The sequence below is a fragment of the Portunus trituberculatus genome, chromosome 23, assembly GCF_017591435.1.
Source record: "Portunus trituberculatus isolate SZX2019 chromosome 23, ASM1759143v1, whole genome shotgun sequence".
NCBI classification, from domain to species: Eukaryota; Metazoa; Arthropoda; class Malacostraca; order Decapoda; family Portunidae; genus Portunus; species Portunus trituberculatus.
In genome coordinates, this window is record NC_059277.1 from 9,287,650 (window position 1) to 9,309,581 (window position 21,932).

At 41.0% G+C, this 21,932-nt stretch overlaps 1 protein-coding gene across 1 annotated transcript in view; it reads right to left on the bottom strand.

Annotated features, from left to right (window-relative positions):
* The window catches only part of LOC123507731 (dipeptidase 1-like), a 121,773-nt gene that overhangs the window by 66,011 nt on the left and 33,830 nt on the right, over positions 1–21,932 (bottom strand). The window contains exons 2-3 of the mRNA XM_045260892.1: positions 12,261–12,687; positions 10,769–10,976 (exon numbers count right to left, since the gene is read on the bottom strand). Of these exons, the coding sequence (XP_045116827.1) occupies positions 10,769–10,976; positions 12,261–12,687 (635 nt within the window). The remainder of the gene's footprint in view (positions 1–10,768; positions 10,977–12,260; positions 12,688–21,932) is intronic.

The window sequence follows — 21,932 nt, forward strand, 5'->3', positions numbered from 1 at the left end:
GAGAGTAGTGTGTATGCATGTATGTATAACCGAATGTGTGTGTGTGTGTGTGTGTGTGTGTGTGTGTGTGTGTGTGTGTGCTGGGGACGCATGTGAAGGTGAGTTGCATGTCAGTAATAGGACAGTGGTGAATGGACGGTGGGAGCGGGAGGCGAGCGTGAGGTAGCGAGGCAATATCTGTATTGAATGGAGGAGCAGGACGGGGACGACGACGAAGAGGAAGAGGAGGAGGAGGAGGAGGAGGAGGAGGAGGAGGAGGAGGAGGAGGAGGAATGGAACCTGGAGAGGAAACGAGAACAGTGTAGGATTGAGTGACGGTATCCTGTATGTGTTGTGTTCGAGACTGTGCTCATGTCCAGGGAACGAGGGACGAGAACCAGACAACCGCACAACTAGACAACCAGACAACCACAGAACCCACAAAGCCACAGGACAGTACACAGGTGGATGGGGGAAATACACAACACACAGATCCAGGTCGCGTCGTGAATTCAAGCAAGATAACCTGACTCCAGCGCTGTGGGACCTCGTGTGACTCTGCCGCCCGCGAAGTAGGAGGCGAAGCGAGGCGAGTGGAAAATTATCATAGCCATGCGTTGTGGTGTCCCGCGCGGAGAGCCTTTGTCCTGGCGAGTGTGTCGTGTTGCGGGAACGATGCGGCTGTAAAATTTATCGTGCGGAGGAGCAGGAGCTAGAGAAGTAAGAGGAGAAGGAGGAGAGGAGGAGGAGGAGGAGGAGTTGTTGGAGGAGGGTGCTAGTGTAGAAGGACAATAGAGATGTTGATGTTGTTAGAGGAGTAAAAGGTATAAAGGTGTAGTGGAGAGAGAGAGAGAGAGAGAGAGAGAGAGAGAGAGAGAGAGAGAGAGAGAGAGAGAGAGAGAGAGAGAGAGAGAGAGAGAGAGAGAGAGAGAGTAGTTTATTTTAATTTTCCTTTTCCCTCTTCAGTTTTCTCTCATCGTGTGTACCAAGGCAGTATGTTAGTTGAAAATACTCTTTCGTGATATGATAGAAACTCAACTAAATTACACTAAAATAAAGAAGAGACCTTATTTCACCACCCACAGGCAGCTGGTGTTTCTCATTGGCATTGAAGCAGATTGAAATGTAGCCAGATCGATAAAAGTCATACAGAAATAGAGTGCAAAGAGATGGACAAATAGACAAACAAACCTTAAAATAGAAACTCGTAACATCGTCAGTCACAACATAATGTAAGTCGGAACAGGTAAATAAGTGAATCATAACTACAAAGATCCACTCAACAAAGGTCCAAAGTTACAAGTTCTAACAAGCTATAAGTCAACATACGTAGGTCTTAAGTCATAACCGATACTGAGCCGTAGGAAGTCACAAGTCATAAATCACGAGTCACGAGTTATGAGACACGAGTCACAATTCACAAATTACAAATCACAAGTCACATGTCACAAGTCAAAAGTCACAAATCACATGTAAAAATCACGTTACAAGTCACAAATCACAAGTCACGATTCACGAGTCACGATTCACGAGTCACGAATTACGAGTCACTGCCTGGAAAAAGAAAATATTCATCTTATGGAGCGAAATGTACCCTGGGAGAGGAGAAAAGAGAGAGGAGAGAGGAGAGGAGAGGAGAGGAGAGTCTTGCAGGTGTTTCCAGGTAATGTAATAAAGATGAATTTCTCCTTCCAAGAAATCGTATTCCAGTTGTCGTGTGAAGAATTTCTCGCCGTTGACTTGACATATAGAGAACGTTTTTTTTTCTTTTCTTTTTTTTATGTAAAGTGCTTGGTCTCTCTCTCTCTCTCTCTCTCTCTCTCTCTCTCTCTCTCTCTCTCTCTCTCTCTCTCTCTCTCTCTCTCTCTCTCTCTCTCTCTTGTTGGCAAAAAGCTTCATTGAGAATGTGTTGACTTAAACCTCTTACAAGCCTGGAAATTTGAAGAAAAGGAAGGAATTAGTACAAAAAACACAGGAATTTGAAGAGAAGAACAGTTTAAAGAATAGAAGTAAGGAAATGAATGAAAATTGTAAGAGAAATAGGAGCAGAAAAACGATAAGATAAAAAGGCAAAACAAGGGATTGGGTTAAAACTTGATAAAAACTGGAAAGGAAGAAAAAAAACACAAAAGAAAAACGAAGAAAAATGAGGACAGAAGAGATTAGAAAAAGGATGAAAGAATGGAAAAAAAAGGAAGATCAGAAAGAACAAGAGAAGAAGATAGAAACGACTGGAAACAAGATAAGAAAAGAAAAAGAATACAGAAAACGAGTGGAAGCAAGAGAAAAGAACGAGAAAAATAGAAAAAAAAAATGAAATAAAACTGAGAGTAAACGAACCGGAAGAGAAAGAGAAAAGAAAAGAAGAATAGGGATACAGTCTCTTAATGGTTGCTGTTCAATCCTTTGTGTTCCTTTGCGTTCGTTTGTCTTCATAGTATAAGAAAAGAACGTGGCCGAGTCTAATCTCACCTTGACTCACTGCCCATGTCGTTTGTCTCCATTGAAAGCACGTAATTTTCTGCCATTCTCTCCAAGAAAGGGTAAAGAAAATGAAATTGGCTTGTTTATTTGAGTATTTGGTCAGTTTCCTTGAATCTACCTAGTTGTCACCTCTTCTTCCCCTTCCTCCTCCTCCTTCTCCTCCTCCTCCTCCTCCTCCTCCTCCTCCTCCTCCTCTTCTTCTTCTTCTTATTCTTCTTATTATTTTTTTCTTCTTTGTTTTCTTCCTCTTCTTCTTCTTCATCTTCTTCTTCTTCTTCTTCTTCTTCTTCTTCTTCTTCTTCTTCTTCTTCTTCTTCTTCTTCTTCTTCTCTTTTCTTTTTCTTCTTCTTTTTCTTCTTTTCTTCTTCTTCTTCTTCCTTCTCCTTCTCCTCCTCTTCTTGCTCTTTTTCTTTCTTTCTTCTTCTTCTTTATCTTCTTCTGTCGTCAATTCTTCTGTTTCTCTCTTCCTGTTTCCTCGTGTTCCTCTCCTCCTTTCTTTCTTTTATTTCTTCCTTCTTCTTCTCCATTTTCGTTATTCCTTCCCGCCGTCCTCCTTTCTCACCTTCCTCTCCACCTTTCCTCTATCTACTTCCTTCCTTCATTTTCCTTCTTTCCTTTTTTCCTTCATATTTTTTCCTTCCTTTCCTTCCTCCTCCTCCTCCATCCTTCTTACTCTCTTCTTCCTTCTTCCTTCTTCCTTACTTCTGCATCTTTTAATCCATCTTCCTCCATTCCATCCCTTCCTTCTTCTCTCCTTCTCCGTCTCTTTCTTTCTAGTTTATCTTGCCTTTCCTTCTCCTCTTCTTTCCTCAATCCATTTTCTCTCCTCTTCTCTCCCTTCCACCCCTCCCTTCCCTCCCCAGCCTCCTTTCCTTCCTCCTTGATTCCCAATGCTATTATACCTCCTCCTTCTCCTCCTCCTCCTCCTCCTCCTCCTCCTCCTCCTCCTCCTCCTCCTCCTCCTCCTCCTCTTCCTACTCTCCACAGCTTTCTCAGTGTTTTTGCGGTATTCCTTCTTCTTCATTTTATCTTCTTTCTTTTTTTTCTTTCTTACGTTTCACATGACTTTCGTAACCTCTTTCTCCCTGTCTTCCTTTTAATTTATCTCCTTCTTCTCCTCCTCCTTGCATTCTCTTTTTCCTTGCATTACTCCCTTCTTGCTTGAACAACTTAATTTCCTCTCTCTCTCTCTCTCTCTCTCTCTCTCTCTCTCTCTCTCTCTCTCTCTCTCTCTCTCTCGCTCTCGCTCTCGCTTTCTCTCTCTTCTCACTTCATTTACGCCTCCTTTCCTCCTTCCCTTCATTTAGCAGGCTTCCCTTCTGCCTGTATTGTTTCCTCTTCTTATTTATCCTTCTTTCTTCCTCACCTCTTTATTTCTACACCTCTTGTCCCTCCCTTCCTTATTCGTCACCCTCTTTATAGCAACTCTTCCTTCCTTACCTTCTTTATCATCATTTTCTTCGCCTCTCCCTGTCTATCTACTTCTCCGTCCTCGCGTCCTCTACTTATTCCATATTCGTCCTCCTTATCGCATGAATCGTTATCAACACTATATGGGCGAAAATGAGAAGAGATAAGGAGGAGGAAGAGGAAGAGGAAGAGAACTGGATCTCATCAGCAGCGTAATCACATATTCCTGATGAAGAAGCAAATAGTAAGGAGTTGCAAAGAGGAAGAGGGAAGACAATTAAGAGGAAGACGAGAAGGAAGGCAGGAACGCAAGGCAAGAAAAGGGAGAGGAAGATGGAGGTGTCTAGAAAGAGAATTTACTGATGAACCAGAGGAAGAAAAAGCACGGAGAAAGAGAGAGAGAGAGAGAGAGAGAGAGAGAGAGAGAGAGAGAGAGAGAGAGAGAGAGAGAGAATGGAGGGCATGTAAAGAAAACAGAGAAGGAAGGAAACGAAGAAGGAAGCGCTGTACTGCAAGAGAATTTGGTGAAAAAGAAAATGGAAGAACGAACAAGGGAAATAGAGCAGAGGAGGAAGGGAAAGACCAGGAAGACGAATAGTAAACGGAAAATAATGGAAGATGAGAGTGAGAGCAGAAACTGAGAAAAGTGAGCATGTTGAAAGGGAAATGACTCGAAAAATATGAAATTACCGGAAAGGAAGGAAGGCAAAATTGATGAAGAAGAGGAAGGTCAGAGAAAGATAAGTAAATAATGAAGAAAATAGAGGAAAAGAGAGAGAGAGAGAGAGAGAGAGAGAGAGAGAGAGAGAGAGAGAAAGGCAACGCAAGAAATTAAGAAACAAGAATAGGAACACAAAAATGGAGGAAAATAAGAGGAAAAATAAAATGAGAGAGGAACCAGGAAGAGGACGAGGATGGAAGATGGAAAAAACTGAACCAAAATAAATAAAAAAAAAAAAAGTTGGGCATTTGTATCCTTCAGTTCAAAGAATTCCGTTTCCTTTCACTTTTTTTCCCCAAATTTGCGTGACACATTTTATCTTCTATTTTCCTTTGTACATTTTCTCCTTTCATTTTTCCTTTTATTTATTTTGATGGCACCGCTCCACGCCGCCAAACTGAGCATGTAGAGGAAAAAGAAAAAAGGAGAAAAATAGGGATAGGAAAAAAAAGTCAAAGCTACAGAGAGAACCACCCCCATCCCCCCCCAAAAAAAAGGCAAATGGATGGATGGATAGATCGCTATTTAACCCCTTCAGTGCCATGACACGTTTTTCATATCCATTCTTCTTACTATTTGGTGGTTTCATACAACCTCAGAAAATTATGTTAGGATTAAAATAGCGAAGATTCTGGTTGTTAATCTTCTGACTCCCATAAACGCCTCCTAATGTAAATAAAATCGTTTAATCTTATCCAAAACTTACGGTAAAAATGCGTCCCAGTACTGAAGGGGTTAAGAATGTTAGGAAATGAAAAGAAAAAGTAAATGAAAGACATGCAAGATAAAAGAATAAAGATAAGGCCAACGTAATTTATAATGAATAAATTGAAGATGATAGAACAGTAAGAAGTTATAATAAAAGTAATGCTAAATGATATTGGCAGTGATATTAATTATGATTTTGATAATAATAATAATAATGATAATGTTAATGGTGATGGTAGCAAGACTTAGTGATATAATGACAAAAGGAAAACACACACACACACACACACACACACACACACACACACACACACACACACACACACACACACACACACACACACACACACACACACAAAGGAAAAGTAAACAAAACAAATATCAAACTGCACAACAGCCACCACCAGACAAACACACACACACACACACACACACACACACACACACACACACACACACACACACACACACACACACCTCACACACACACACCTCAACAAAAAGGAAAAAAGCAGGTTTCTCATTACCCTGTAACTCTTTTTTCCTTTCCTTTTTTTTCCCCTACATTTCCTGATTCCGAGAGTTAAAAGAAACCCTTTGAATGGACACTTTTATAATGGTTACGGCACATCAACACACCAACTTTTACCGTGCTAGTGAAAGAAGTTTTTTTTTTATTATATTATTTATTTTTTTTATTTGGCGTCATATGGCCAGCTCATTATGTGTGTGTGTGTGTGTGTGTGTGTGTGTGTGTGTGTGTGTGCTCTTTTGTATAACTCATCTGTTGTTTCATCATCATTATCATCAATCGTCATTGTCATCACCTTCATTATCTGTAGGTGTGTGTGTGTGTGTGTGTGTGTGTGTGTGTGTGTGTGTGTGTGTGTGTGTGTGTGTTTACCATCATCATTACTGTTAACATCATCACCACCACCACTCTTATCATCACCACCACCACTGTCCTCATCATCATCATCATCATCATCATCATCATCATTATCACCAGTATCATCATCATCAGAGCTTTCCCTTCCGCTCTCTCCTCGTCTATGCTTCTCTGCACATCTGTTTATTGTTTCCCCTTTTATCATTTCCATCTGCTTCCACTCTTCATGTTGCTCTTCTTTATATTTTGAAAGCTTAAATATTCCACAACTAAAACTAATTCCCTTTAGAACATTACTGTCAGCGAAACATAATATGGGGAAAGTTAGAGGTGGGAGTTATCCTTCTGATTACTGCACATACAATGACAGGATGTGAAAATGTGTATATAGTAGTGACTCTCTCTCTCTCTCTCTCTCTCTCTCTCTCTCTCTGTGTGTGTGTGTGTGTGTGTCTGTATGTCTCTTTGTCTGTCTCTTTTTTTTCTTTTCTTTTTTATTTATACCATGTGGGCTTTTCACGGGAATTTCTGGGCTAAAGGGGATACTTTTTGGGGTACCTCCTATCTCAAAGCCCACCCGCTAGGAAACCGTTGGCCCGAGTGAGGAAGCCCAACCTACACCCGGACCGTGGACAGGATTCGAACCGGTGCACTTGGAGATCCCTCGGACCCCAAAGCACGCATGGTTCCACTGTACCACTGCGGCCCCTAAGAATTTCTCTCTCTCTCTCTCTCTCTCTCTCTCTCTCTCTCTCTCTCTCTCTCTCTCTCTCGTATTCTTTTCCGTTCCAGGCCAAATTTTCCATGATCACCCACAATTCTTGCACATTTCCAGTATTCTCTTGAACAGATTTCTTAGCCTGGACGAGACATTAGCCATCTTAGCTTTCTTTTTTCCTTTTCTCCTTGCAAACATTTTTTTTTCAAGTCCTCTGAATGTTAAATAAAGACAAGCTCAGCAGTAAAAACGTTAAGCTTGTGTTCTAAAACTCCTTGTTCTTTCTCACAGTAAGGATGTTCTCATAAAGACTTTTTTCCCCATAAGTGGTTCAGGATCCTTATTACTTTATTTCGAGAATCATGAAAACCTTCTCGGAAAGCCAATTACTTCCATTAGAGGCTGTTAAGTGACGCTATAATTGTTCCTGTATGTTTGGAGTAATGTTCTCCAGACTTGATAGAGGAAATGTGTGTTTGACTCGCCGCGTGTGTTGGAGGAACTGGCTCATATGTTTTGTAGAAAGAGTGTAATGTTTTAGATGGAAGTGGTCTTTTTTGGATGAGAGTAAAAATGAATGGAAATAATTTTTTTGTGAGTAGATATAATGTTTTTTTCCTTCCCGTTTGTTGATGATATTATTGTTGTTGTTGTTGTTGTTGTTGTTGTTGTTGTTGTTGTTGTTATTTATTTTGTTATTGTTTTTTTTTTTTTTTAGTTTCGGGCTTCCTGCTAGTCATTATTATTATTATTGTTATTGTTGTTCTCTTACTACTACTACTGCTACTACTACTACTACTACTACTACTACTACTACTACTACTACTACTACTACTACTACTACTACTACTACTACTACTACTACTACTACTACTACTACTACTACTCTTACTACTACTACTACTACCACCACCGCCATCACCACCATCCATCACCACCATCACCACTACCACTACCAGTACCATTAAACAACAGCAACAACAAAAGCAACAGCTACCACTAATACTACTCTTCCACCACCACCACCACCACCACCACCACCACCACCACCACCTCATCACCACCACCCTCATCACCATTCCTCAGCCGGAGTGTTAGCACTGGCCACAATTCCTGCCTCATCCTCTCCTAATTTCACAACTTCCCGCTTAGCCTTGCCAGCGTTCAAGTGTTGGCGGCTTCGACTCCCTAGAGGTTGCGCTTCCTTGGTGAAGAGTTACGGCGCGTTCCTCGTGTGTCCTCGCGAGACATTGTGACGCGAAGTAGAACGGAGAGAGAGAGAGAGAGAGAGAGAGAGAGAGAGAGAGAGAGAGAGAGAGAGAGAGAGAGACGAAGAAGGCAATTCAGACTACAGACAATCAAATTTGAATAGACAGATGAAGTTGTACATACTTTAGTAAACGTACTGTAGACACCCAGAGATGAAATGACAGCCAGACAACACGTGGCTAGGTGAATAGATAAATGAATAGAGAGGGACTGATATAAGAGGAACTGGAGTATAGAAACCGACAGACACACAGAGAGAGAGAGAGAGAGAGAGAGAGAGAGAGAGAGAGAGAGAGAGAGAGAGAGAGAGAGAGAGAGAGAGAGAGAGAGAGAGAGAGAGAAAGAGAGAGAGAGAGAGTAAGAGATAGCGACAGAAACTTAGATACACCAATAGACAAAGAGAGAAAATAAGAGGAATCTAACATACAAGGAAAAGTAAACAGACGAAAATAGACAGGAAAATAGACGGAAAAACACAGACGCACTGAGACTGAAAAAAATAGGAAAGCAATTTTATATACAAACAGACTGAGAGAGACAAATACACAAAAACGAAAATTAAGAGGAAGAGAGAGAAAACGGCAAAAGACAGACAAACAAAAAGACAAAACAGACAGACAGACAGACAGACCTCACATTCGAACACGGACCAAGAAAAACACATGCGACGGTAAACAAACGCCATTTTGAGCCTCACAAGAAAAAAAAAAAAGACTCCAGTGATTACAGAGGAGCGGTAAACAGGAATAGATGAAGGCAGCATAATTAGCGAGTCTGTGATATTGTTTGCCTCGTGTGATTAGCCTCGTGATATATGCAAGGGAGTCTGTGGCAGGTAAAAAAAAAAAAAAAAAGTAAATACAAACTCGTAGCTAACATTTGAATATTGTGATAATTAAGAGGATTGCTATGTTGCTAATAATGTGTCAGGTGAATTGTGATTTGTGTGTGTGTGTGTGTGTGTGTGTGTGTGTGTGTGTGTGTGTGTGTGTGTGTGCAGATAAGTAGCTATATGCAGACTCGATTTTTTGTATACAGACTGACAGAGAGACAAAAGGAAAAACGAGATACAGAAAAGACATAGATATAGGTAAATAAACAGACAGACCTTACTACCTCTACACATTCAGGATTATGATAAGAAAAAAAAAATTACAGATACTCTAAAATGAGATGTTGTTTAGAGGGAAGGTTTACTCATATACATATTCTTTCGAGGTGTTTATCATAACCAACACCTGCACCCTGAAGGCAATACTTGTTTAGAGACATGCCAGTTTACGAGTACTAGATGCCACACAGGTAACAATACCCAGGTAAACAAAAAAAAAGGAGCGTTTTACCATTTGTAATAAGAATATGTAGACCGCTTCGATTTGAGATTTTGGTATGACTTAAAGATTAGGAAATAATAGGAGCATACACAATGTTCAGGCTTCTGCTACACCGGCGCCCTCTGTCCTTACCACTAGACGATATGTATATTTTTTTCATCTATCTATTTTTATGTATTAATTAATGGAGTGTTCTGAAGGGAAAGAAAAAAATATTGCTCATCTTGTCACTTTCAGAAACTTAGAATGTATTTATCTTGGCTCCAATTACAAAGGATTACAAACCACAACAAACTTTCAAGTCCAGATTTGACTGTTTGATTCCACTCCGCTGCACTACAAGTTAAGAAAAGCTAACAGCGATACATGTATTATATAACGAGGCGAGATAAGAAAGAAGAGAATTCCCACCATAAAAGACATGACATATGCTCAGTAATTACTCATCCGTCCACTGATGGGAAGGGAAGTTGGATGCGATAAGACAGGAGAAGAGACGGAGGCAAATGTGGAATGACGGATGATTGGCAGCCCGTCCATCATTACAGCCAGGAAGAGGAGGAATGAGCAGTTGTATCCATCATTCCGTGACTCGCCTAGTGTACGAATACAAGGGAACGTCGATTCAAGGCAGCGGTGATCCTGGCAGTGATTGTGTTATGGAGTAAAGAAGAGGAAAGTGAGATGGAGCACCCGCCTGACGAAGGTTAGGACATCAGGTGTGGGAGAAGATGGTCCGGCTTTAGGTTACGCTGTGGGGATGTGTGTCTGGTTAGGGTGAGGGAATGTGTTTGCTTTCCTGGCGGGCGGAAGGAAGAAGGGTTCAGGGAAGACTTATCTGTTTAATGGATGGTGGTGAAGGTGGAGGTGGGGACGCAACGCAAGGCAACACAGGCGCTCACCCAGACAGTCGCAACACAGCATCACAGAGCCAGACATACAGTAACACAGTAACGGCAACACAAACACACGGACAGACACACAGATATATACGGACAAAAATGCAGCGACACATTTAGACCCGTATTCAGAAATTCTTTGCTCTCTCACGACGACTATTTTCAAAGGCTGTAGCTGAAGATGCTAATGTTTTTAAGGATATTTTTTGACTGATGATAGATTAGCAAGATTTTAGGTTATCATAAGAGAAACTGTCTTGAAAACTGTGCCAGTTGTCTCTGGAGACTTGAAAAATTGAGGTGGTGAGAGCAAGGCGTTTCTGAATATGGCCGTTAGCACAACACAACAACACTCACCCGTCGATGAGCGGCACGGTGCTGAGGATGCGGTGGACTCTCGCGAGGGCGTCATGCGGGCGGGGTTGGGCGTCTCGGCGGGCGGCCAGCGGCAACGCCACCGCCAGCACCACCCCGCCACTCAGCAGCAGCAGCGCCGCCAGCACGCACCAGTGACGCCACGAGTACGCCTCCCACCCTGCCGAGGACACGCCCGCCTGTAGCCTGTCTGTGGGCGAGAGGCGCGGGGCGATGTAGTCTGCCTGTACCTGACTCAAGTAATGGTCGCTCCTTCCCCTGTAACTAAGGACTGTAATAACTCTGTAACGTGTGATCTAGTGACCCACTAACCTTGTAAATTAAACACACACACACACACACACACACACACACACACACACACACACACACACACACACACACACACACACACACACACACACATACAGTAGGTGGGAGTTTCCTGCAATGGAACACCTGTAATGCTCACCTGCCGAACTTCATTGTTATTGATGCCGCTCCAGTTATGATATTGTTGGCGCGGAAGTAATACACAGGTGTGGTGCGCCAGGCGGGAATATATTACAGTTGTTGACACTATGTTGCATTTATGACGCTGAGAGAGAGAGAGAGAGAGAGAGAGAGAGAGAGAGAGAGAGAGAGAGAGAGAGAGAATTGTTTGAAGCAACTCTTACTCAGGAGAATAAAGAAACGGAAGAGAATGAAACACAGACGAAAGTTTGGAGAAAACACTGCTAAGAGAGTGAGAAAAGAATTACTCCCACCTGTTCATTCTCACTGTCTGCTACAGAGAGAGAGAGAGAGAGAGAGAGAGAGAGAGAGAGAGAGAGAGAGAGAGAGAGGAGCTATGCAGAAAAGTTAGAAAGTTTGTACTCAGTTCCGTCTCTCTCTCTCTCTCTCTCTCTCTCTCTCTCTCTCTCTCTCTCTCTCTCTCTCTCTCTCTCTCTCTCTCTCTCTCTCTCTCTCTCTCTCTCTCTCTCTCTCTCTCTCTCTCTCTCTCTCTCTCTCTCTCTCTCTCTCTCTCTCTCTCTCTCTCTCTCTCTCTCTCTCTCTCTCTCTCTCTCTCTCTCTCTCTCTCTCTCTCTCTCTCTCTCTCTCTCTCTCTCTCTCTCTCTCTCTCTCTCTCTCTCTCTCTCTCTCTCTCTCGTCGTTTTCAGGATGTGTGTGTGTGTGTGTGTGTGTGTGTGTGTGTGTGTGTGTGTGTGTGTGTGTGTGTGTGTGTGTGTGTGTGTGTGTGTGTGTGTGTGTGTGTGTGTGTGTGTGTGTGTGTGTGTGCGCGCGCGCGCTTTCATGCGCTCGTACACGTGTTTACAGTGCGGCTGTGTGTGTTTGTTTGTAATGTTTTAGTGATGAAGTTTAAAGGTTATCAGATTTACTCTCCTCCAAAGCACTCTGCCAAACTAATTCTCATTCATCCCTTCATTCTCTCTCTCTCTCTCTCTCTCTCTCTCTCTCTCTCTCTCTCTCTCTCTCTCTCTCTCTCTGTTCTCACCTTTCTTCTTCTCGTTGGAGTCCTTCTCGTCGGAGAAGGGCGAGTCTGGGTGTTCCCGCTCGAAGGTGTACTCGGAGACGTGGTAGCGCGGCGGCGGCCCCGCGGTGGTCACCACAGTGGCCGCACGATGGTTGGCCGTCGCCCGCCGACAGCTGACGGGTGTGGCAGATGCCGGCGTGGAGGAGGCAGTTTCCCTCAGGCTCCCGCTGCCCGCCGCGCCCACCAGACTGCCGGAGCCGCCCTTGCTGCTACCTCCGTGAGAGTCCCCCAGGCCTGCAGAAGTGCCGCCGCTGCTACACACCCGCCTGAGGCTGCCCCCGAGGCTGCGCGAGGTCTTGGCGCGGTCAGCGGACACCCGCGGAGTGGTGCCGAACAGGCCGCCGTCCGTGTTCCTCTTGGACACGGAGCCGTTGGGCAGCGGCAGCGTCTGGAACACAAGACAACAACGCATAACAGTGTGTCCTTTTGTATTTTACTTCAGCACACAGACACATAGTGAGAAGACTTCAGCATTACTGTGTACAAGTAATCAAGTCATGGACATGTATTCATTTGTTATCGCCTCTTACAAAAGACAGAGTTTGTCTTCACCACGCCGAGGGTCATTATCATCCTTCAGAGACAAACAGCAGCAATTCCCTCAACTCCAAGGAGTTCTCCACGCGCCTCGCATCCACTCCCTACCACAGCCACCACCCCAACACACCAACACCCCCACAACCTCCCTCGCTGTGGCTTAGTGAGGTGCCAAATTCAATCAGAGGCCGTCACTTAGCAGGAGTCGTGGCGAGAGAGAGAGAGAGAGAGAGAGAGAGAGAGAGAGAGAGAGAGAGAGAGAGAGAGAGAGAGAGAGAGAGAGAGAGAGAGAGAGAGAGAGAGAGAGGCAGGCGAGATGTTTTGAGCAGCATCTCTGAACACCAAGACAAGCATCGCCTCACTCATCGCCGGCGCTGCTTGCTGATTGCACGCCGCGGGAACTCCCAATTGGAAGACACAAGGCGAGCGTTAATAAGGGCGGGAACGAGCCTATGCCTTCCCTTGGCTATAACTTGTACGCTGCGCAGATGAGGAGTTTTAGCGAACTTTGAGATACTTAGAGTCTCCCACCTACTTAAATCCGCTTCACCTGCCTACACCTGCTCGGAAAAACTCTGCACCAGCTTTAATCCCAGAATATTCATTAATCACCCCAACCTCACCTTCCCGTCTGTGTGTGTGTGTGTGTGTGTGTGTGTGTGTGTGTGTGTGTGTGTGTGTGTGTGTGTGTGTGTGTGTGTGAGTGTGTGTATTCATGTGTTCGGCAGTTAAGAGAATATATGCTAATAGCGCCTCTCTCTCTCTCTCTCTTTCTCTCTCTCTCTCTCTCTCTCTCTCTCTCTCTCTCTCTCTCTCTCTCTCTCTCTCTCTCTCATTACGTTCCCATCGCTAACTCGTGTTCATCTTGTTTCCTTGTTCTGAAAATTTCCTTCTATTTTCTCCAATCTCTCTCTCTCTCTCTCTCTCTCTCTCTCTCTCTCTCTCTCTCTCTCTCTCTCTCTCTCTCTCTCTCTCTCTCTCTCTCTCTCTCTCTCTCTCTCTCTCTCTCTCTCTCTTCTACATTTATTTTCCTCCTTATCATCATTGTTTTCTATTCTTCTCCTCGTCACCTTTTTCTTTTCATCTTTCATTTTTCTCTTAATGTTTGCTCCTCCTCTTTCTCTTCCTCGTACTTATCATCATATATTTTCCAGCGTCTCCATTTTTCTCTCATGATTTCTCTCTATCCACTATTATCTTTTCCCTCATCTTATCATTTTTGCTTATTTATCCTTTTTTTTCTTTTTTTTAGATGTTCTTTGTTATTAGTAGTATCATCTTTTCTTTTTATATTATCCTTCCTTAACTTGTTTATTCACACCTATTATCTTCTCCTCTCTCTACATTCCGTCTTCCTCTTCTTAGTCATCCTTTTCTCCTTTTTTTAAGTTATTTTGGTTTTTATTTTGGTCTTTTTCCTTCATGTTATCCTTCATTATCTTATCTATTCAGTTATTATCTTTTTTTTCCTATTCCTGCATTTTACGTCGTTGTCTATCCTTCTTTTACTAATCATTCCTTTTCCCTTTTTTTTTTTTTACTTATTTTCTTTATTATTATGGTCTTTTTTTCTTCATGTTATCCTTATTTTTTTCAGTTATTATCTTTTGTTCCTATTCCTGCATTCTCCATCGTAATCTATCTTTCTTTTACTAATAATTTTTCCCCTTTTTTTTTTTTTACTTATTTTCGTTATTATTGTGATCTTTATTTCTTCATGTTATCCTTCCTTATTTTATTTATTCACACGTGTTTTTAGTTTTCTCTTATTCCTACATTCTCCTTTACAATATATCCTTTTCTTCGTAGTCATCCTTTTTCCCTATTTAATTTATTCTCGTTATTATCATCTTCTCTCGTCACACAACCATGGCTTATTCATTCACACTTATCTATTCTCCTATTCCTAAATTCTCCTTCGTAATCTATCCTCGTCTTGCTAATCATCCTTTTCTCTCCAAACCATCCGTCCTATATCTACCAGCTCGTTCATTTAGCCTGCTCGGTTCCTAGTCAGCTCCGCCTGCTCAGATCAGTTGTGCTGGGACGCGTGGATTCACCTGATTAGCAAGGTAATGTTGGCCCAGGTAATGTGATGATTCGCTTATTAAAATGAGGCAGCTGCTCCATTGGCGAAAGAGAACAGCGGCAAAATTAAACATGGGTGCGAGGAAATGGAGCGATGAAAGGAGCAGCTTCCAAAATAACGCTAGGAATTGAAACTTGGATCGAAGAGTGATACAAGGGAGAGAGAGAGTGAGAGAGAGGAAGAGGGAGAGGGAGAGGGGAGAAGGAAATGAGAGGGGAGTGAGAGAGGGGTATTGCGACAGACAGATATACAGAAAAATGAAAAGAAACAGGTAGATACTGGCGAACCACAAAAAAGAGACAGAGGGAGAGAAGGAAAGAAGTGAGAGGGGAGTGAGAGATGGGTTATACGACAGACAGATATGGAGAAAGATGAAAGGAAACGGGCAGACACTGACGAAACACAAAAATATAGACACAAGGTAATAGAGACAGACAGAAAGACGGACAGACATGCATAGAGAAATACTAAACAAAGAGACAAAAGGAACGAAAAAAAAAAAGTGCAGTTGATGAAGGAAAAGAGAAACAAGAATAGAAGATTGATACACGCGAAGGAAACATATTCGTGAGAGAAAAATAAAACAGAACAAAGCATAAATCAGAAAAATATTGAAAGTGGTATGAACGAAGACAAGAGAAGGAACAATACAAGAATAAAATGCGAATACAAACATAGGACGAAGTGAAAATGTGAAACTTAAATTGATGTAAGGGAAGGAAGGAAAGAAAGAGAGGAGAGAGGGAGAATATTAAATGAGAGAGCTAAAAAGGAAGCACAAGAAAAGAACGAGTGATTGGAACATGCAAACAACGAAGGAAATTGAAACACGACTCGAAGACTGATATATGCAAGAGAAAATATTGAAAAAGAAGTGTAGAAGTGAAATATTAAAGGTGACATGAATGAAGATACGAGAACACAAGAACAGAGGAAGACAGAGTGAAAGGAACGCGCAAATAATGGAGAAAAAAGGAATAAGAAAACGAATCACGAAGAAATAAATAGAAGAAAAATATAGGAAACTGATGAGATATTTAAGATAATGTGAGTGAGGAGAGTAAAAATAAAGTACATTTGAAGGAAAATGAGAAAAATAAAGTCAAATAAAGGAGAAAATATACACAGAGACCAAAAAATAGATAAAAGAAAGAAAAACATGAAAAAAAAAATCAATAATCAATGAAATTTTGAAAGACATGAACGTATGATTGAAAAAGAAATTAATGACACAATAACATCCAAATGATAAAAGAAATACACACAAGCTTGAAATTTAAAACAAATGAAAAAATTATAAAAAGTAAACATTGAAACAGTAATTAAAGCAACTTGAACGAAGGCTAAGAAAATGTAAGAGAGAGAAATAATAACACTCGAGTAATAGACAAAAAAAATAGATAAAAACAAACCGAATAATGAAACACAAAGGAAAGATGAAAAAAAAAGTTAAAAAATAAATATAACAAGATTGAGGCTAATGAGAAAATTCAAGAGCAAGAAATGATAAAGGAACACTTGAAACAGACAAAAGAAGAAAGAGATGAAGCAAAGAAAGAACAGATGGATTGAAATATTAAAGATGACATAAGAGAAACCAATAAAAGTTGAATAAATATCAGGTCACGTCATAATTGAGGGTAATCACTGACGCACCGCTATTTGGACTATATCCAGAGACAGTTCAGTGCCACACCCTCACTGTTTCAAAAGCCTCCTGTTTAAGTGACACAAATTTTCAAGAGCGTTTTTGAGATTCTAATGACAAGTAAACAAGGATACTACACAATTCACAGGAGAAACAACCTCAGAAACCAGGCTTGTCATTTCTGTGTCCTTGGAAAATAGTCGTGGTGAGAGAGCGGGGCGTTTCAGACTACGCGCCTTTCTCGCGTGAAAACAAAGCCAATCAGACCAAACATGAGCTACAAATCACCACCTGGAAAAAGTTAATTACACACAGACGCGATAAGGAAGCACACCTGTCACGTAGGGAATTAATTACGAATATACCTGATCCTTTAATTAATCCATCACCTGTGCACACGCAGACTCACCTCATTAGGGACAATTAACACTCGATAACACCTGCATTTAATTACCTGGGAACACGCGCAGGTGGGAAATAAGGGACAGAATTATGAGGCGACACAACGGTACCAAGGGAGCAGTTACCACGCAGACAAACTTTATTAAATGCACCGCCAAGTTTCCACCAGCCTGCCAGAACACGCAAGCAGCAGCAGGAGTAGTAGCAGTAGCAGTAGTAGTAGCAGTAGTAGGGGCAACAACACCAGCAGGAGCATTTAGGCAAACGACGGAGCACTCGCTTGTTACTGTTGACTGTTACGTGAGCACTTAAGCTGATATTCCAACCTTGCTCCTTGCATCCTCCTCCTCCTCCTCCTCCTCCTCCTCCTCCTCCTCCTCTCCTCCGGTTTATCTCCTCCGGTTTATCTCCTCCGCTCTTCCTCCTCCTTCTCCTGTTTCTCTTCTCTGGTTTCTCCTCCTCCTCCTCCTCCTCCTCTTACTCTCCATATTTCTACCTATGCTTCCTTCGTTAATTATTTCTTTATTTTCTTCCTTCCTCCTTTCCTTCATTCGTTCCTGCCTTCCTTCGTCCCTTCCTTCCTCCTTTCCTTCCTTCCTTCCTTCCTTCCTTCCTTCCTTCCTTCCTCCTTATGCTTCCTTCGTTGATTCTTTCTTTATTTCCGTCCTTCCCTTCATTCGTTCTTTCATGCCTTCTCCCGTCTCTTCCTTCATTCTTTTCTTCCTTCCTTCCTTCTTTCTTTCCTTCCTTCCTTTATTTCTTTTTTTTTCCTTCCTTCCTTCCTTCCCTCCTTTCTTCCTTCTTTCCTTCCTTTCTTCTTTCCCTCTTTCCTTTCTTCCTTCCTTTTTCCTTCCTTTGAAAGTGATACTCCAAAATAGTTCAATGTCTTCTCTTCCTTCGTTTTCCTCTCCTTCCTTCCTTCCTTCCTTCCTTCTTTCCTTCTTCCCTTCCTTCCTTCCTTCTATTTGTCACTTTACTTCTCTCTCTTTCCTTTACTACATTCTCTTATACTGTTCATTGCCTTTCCTCCTTCTCTGCTCCTTCCTCCTACTCTCAATTTTCTCTCCTCTCCCTTCCTTCCTTGCTTACCTCATTACCTTCCCTCGCCATTCCTTCTCTACCTTCCTCCTATTCCTTCCCTCCCTTTGTCTCTCTTTTCATTTCATTTTGGTCTTTTGCTGCCGCTTTGGAGTTGTAAAAGTTGGAGGCAAATGGCGAATAACAGAGAGAGAGAGAGAGAGAGAGAGAGAGAGAGAGAGAGAGAGAGAGAGAGAGAGAGAATTATTATTTTCACACCCCAATTTACGTGCTTAGTGACCATATCGACAGGATACATTTCATCATTTCCGTGTCTAGTGATAATAGTCGTGATGATAATTTTGATAGTAATAATAATAATAATAATAATAATAATAATAATAATAATAATGATAATAATGATAATGATGGTCATGGTAACAGTAATATCAATAACACAAACAGAGGAAGTAGAAGAAGAAGAAGAAGAAGAAGAAGAAGAAGAAGAAGAAGAAGAAGAAGAAGAAGAAGAAGAAGAAGAAGAAGAAGAAGAAGAAGACAAACTAGAAGAAGAATTAGAAGATAAAAATATATGAGAATAAGAACAAGAAAACAGCAACGCCAGCAACAGAAGAAGAAGAAGATAACAACACAAGCAACAACAAAACAAGAAGAAGAAAAAACAACATCAGCAACAACAACAACAACAACAACAACAACAAATAACTAGTAATAATGAGAAGAAAAGCGATAACGATAACAACAACAAAATATCAGCAGAAGAAAGTAAAAGAAAAAGAAGAAGAAGTAGAAGAAGAAGAAGAAGAAGGAGAAGCTGGAATAATACTAGGAATAACGAGAAGAAAACAACAACTACAGCTACTACTACTACTACTACTACCACTACAACTACAACAACAACAACAACAACAATATATCGTTCGCGCCCGGGCAAGTCCTCCCACCTTCGCGTTAACGGTAAATTCAAGCACGAGTTTCCATCCACTAAAGCGCATTTATAGTGGCATTTAGAGAATTAAATTACCCCCTGCCACTTCACACTTGGGGGAAGGGGGGGATGCTGGGAAAAGGAATGGGGGGAGGGGACGGGAGATCAGAGTGGAGGGGGGATGCTGGGGAAAAGAGGGAAGTGGACCAGGGGTGTTATAGGGGGCAGAGGGTGGGGTGGGTGGATGGTGACGCTGTGGGTGGCAAGAGGGAACATAAAAGTGATATTTACGGCACTTCGAACGTTATCAGAATTTTCCGGAGAAGTATCAGAGTTTTCTTGAGGCCTAACGGGTTTGTGGTGTTTCTCTGAGGGGGTTTCTGAGTTTGTTTTAAGATTTTGGTGTAGATTTTGAGTTTTCTTAGGTGTTTTTTTTTTTTCAATTGCCTGTGTTTAGTTTTTTTTTGTGTGTGTTATCGTGGACTAGATTTCATGGTTTTTTTTTTCTCGATTTTCTGCTTTTTTTAAGATTTTGGTGTAGATTTTGAGTTTTCTTAGGTGTTTTTTTTTCAATTGCCTGTATTTAGTTTTTTTCTTTTATATCGTGGACTGGATTTCACGTTTTTTTTTTTTTTTTTTTAGTTTTTTCAATTTTTCAGTTTTTGAAGGTTGTGGTGTAAATTATAGAGATTCTTTGGGTGTTTTTTTTCAGCTGTGTTTTCTGAAGATTTTTTTTTTATTTTCTAAGTTTTTTTATTTTCTGTTTCCTGATCTAGTTTTCTTCAATGTTGTTTTTTTCTGTTTTTTTATAGATTTATAGTTTTCTCGGATATTTTTTTTATTTTCCGTGTTTGTTTTATTATAGTTTTCTTGGATGCTTTATTTTATTTTCCGTGTTTTCTGAAGATTTTTGTAATTTCTTGGATGTTTTCTCAACTTTCTCTGCTTCTAATGATTGTGGAGTAGAATTTCACAGTTTTCTTGGATATTAGCTCAATTTTCTACCTTTTCTGAAGATCTTTTAGTATACTTTCTTTGTTTTCTTGGATGTCTTCTCAATTAATTTTCCTCGTTTTCTGAATATTGTGGAGTATATTTTCAATTTTCTTAGATGTCCTCTCAATTTTCTCAGTTTTGTAAAGATTGGGGAGTAAATTTTAAAGTTTCCTTGGATGTTTTTCAATTACCAATGTTTTCTGAAGATTTTAAAAGTTTTCTTCCATTTCTCAATTTTCTGTATTTTTGAAGATTCTGCAGTAGGTTTTAGATTTTCCGTGGATGTTTTCTCAATTATCTCTGTTTTTTAAAGATTGTGGAGTAGAATTTCCGAGTTTCCTTCGATATTTGCTCAATTTTCTGCCTTTCCTGAAGATTCTGGACTAGATTTCTGAGTTTTCGTGAATGACTTAAATTTTCCCTGGTTTCTGAATATCATGGAGTACATTTTAGAGTTTCCTTAGGCAGTTCCTCATTTTTCTGGAGGTATTTTATCAGATTTTCCATGACTGATACCTTAATTTTCGATTTTTGTCAGATTTTTCGTAAAGGAATATTGTTGGAAGTTTTTTTTTATTTGAGTTTATTTTGTATTTAGTTTACATATTTTTTTTTTTTTTTAGATTTATTAGAATTTTCATACTTATTGAGAAATTGTTGGGAGTAATCAGAACAATTTTTAGAGACGAAATTGGAGTGAGACGAGGAGGAGGAGGAGGAGGAGGAGGAGGAAGAAGAAGAGGAGGTGGAGGAGGAGGAAAAAACAGGTAATAAGAGAACCAGCTGACGGAGGGAAAATGTACTAATGAGGGATAAATGAAGCAAGGAAGAAATTTTATCAAGAGGAAAAGGGAAAAAAGAAGGACCACTGAGAGAGAGAGAGAGAGAGAGAGAGAGAGAGAGAGAGAGAGAGAGAGAGAGAGAGAATGTAAATCGCATACAAACACTACAAAGTTCCTAAAAAAAATGGAGGAAAAAGGAAAATAATTAACTCTCCTATTTGTTTATCCTCTCTCTCTCTCTCTCTCTCTCTCTCTCTCTGGAAGAATTATTAGCTTTTTTCAAAATTCATGAGCAAATTTTGAGTTCATGTCTCTCCATTTGGTGAATTTTCAAAACATTGTAGTAGCTTTCACTTTCCAAAATTTTCTTCAATAATTCAGTTTGAGCATAAAAAGAAGGAAAACACTCACCTTTCTCCTCTTTCTCTCTCTCTCTCTCTCTCTCTCTCTCTCTCTCTCTCTCTCTCTCTCTCTCTCTCTCTCTCTCTCTCTCTCTCTCTCTCTGCCCCTAAGGTAAATCTGGTATGTAAATTTAACTTTCAGAAGTGTGGGGAGAAAGAGAGAGAGAGAGAGAGAGAGAGAGAGAGAGAGAGCAGATATTCACGTGTGACTAGCAAACAAACACTAAAAACTAAATTCCCCTGAGTGATCGCCTTCTTGTCTTTGTTTTTTTTCTTTTCTTTTCTTTTCTTTTATCTCCTGGTGTTTGTTTGGTTTGAGAGGCAAAGTTCAAAGCTGGGAATTTCGTTCGTCCTATCTATGTGTGTGTGTGTGTGTGTGTGTGTGTGTGTGTGGGGGACAGGTGCAAGTGTGCGAATATTGTTTTTCTTTATGTAAGAGGGAAAAAGCTTGCTAAGGATAAAAAGATAGTCAAAAAAATAAAATAAATAAAAGAACCACTTATAATTCCAGTCACCGTGTCATTATCATCCCATTTACACCACGACCACCCAAAACAAAACAAAAAACGTAGATAAAACGAAAGAAAACGAGAAAAAAAACAAGGATTATCAATTTTATCACCGCTGAAAACACGCGACTCATTTTTCAGAAATTTTACAGATGGGAAGAAATTTCAGCCCTAGAACGCGCGGGGGGTGAAAGATTTCTCTCAGACAGGTGGAGGAAACAAAACGTGTCCCTGCAGGATATCGGGGATGAAGCGAGGAGCCTTAAAGCGCCTCCGGAATCCAAATATTTTCCCTACCTGTTC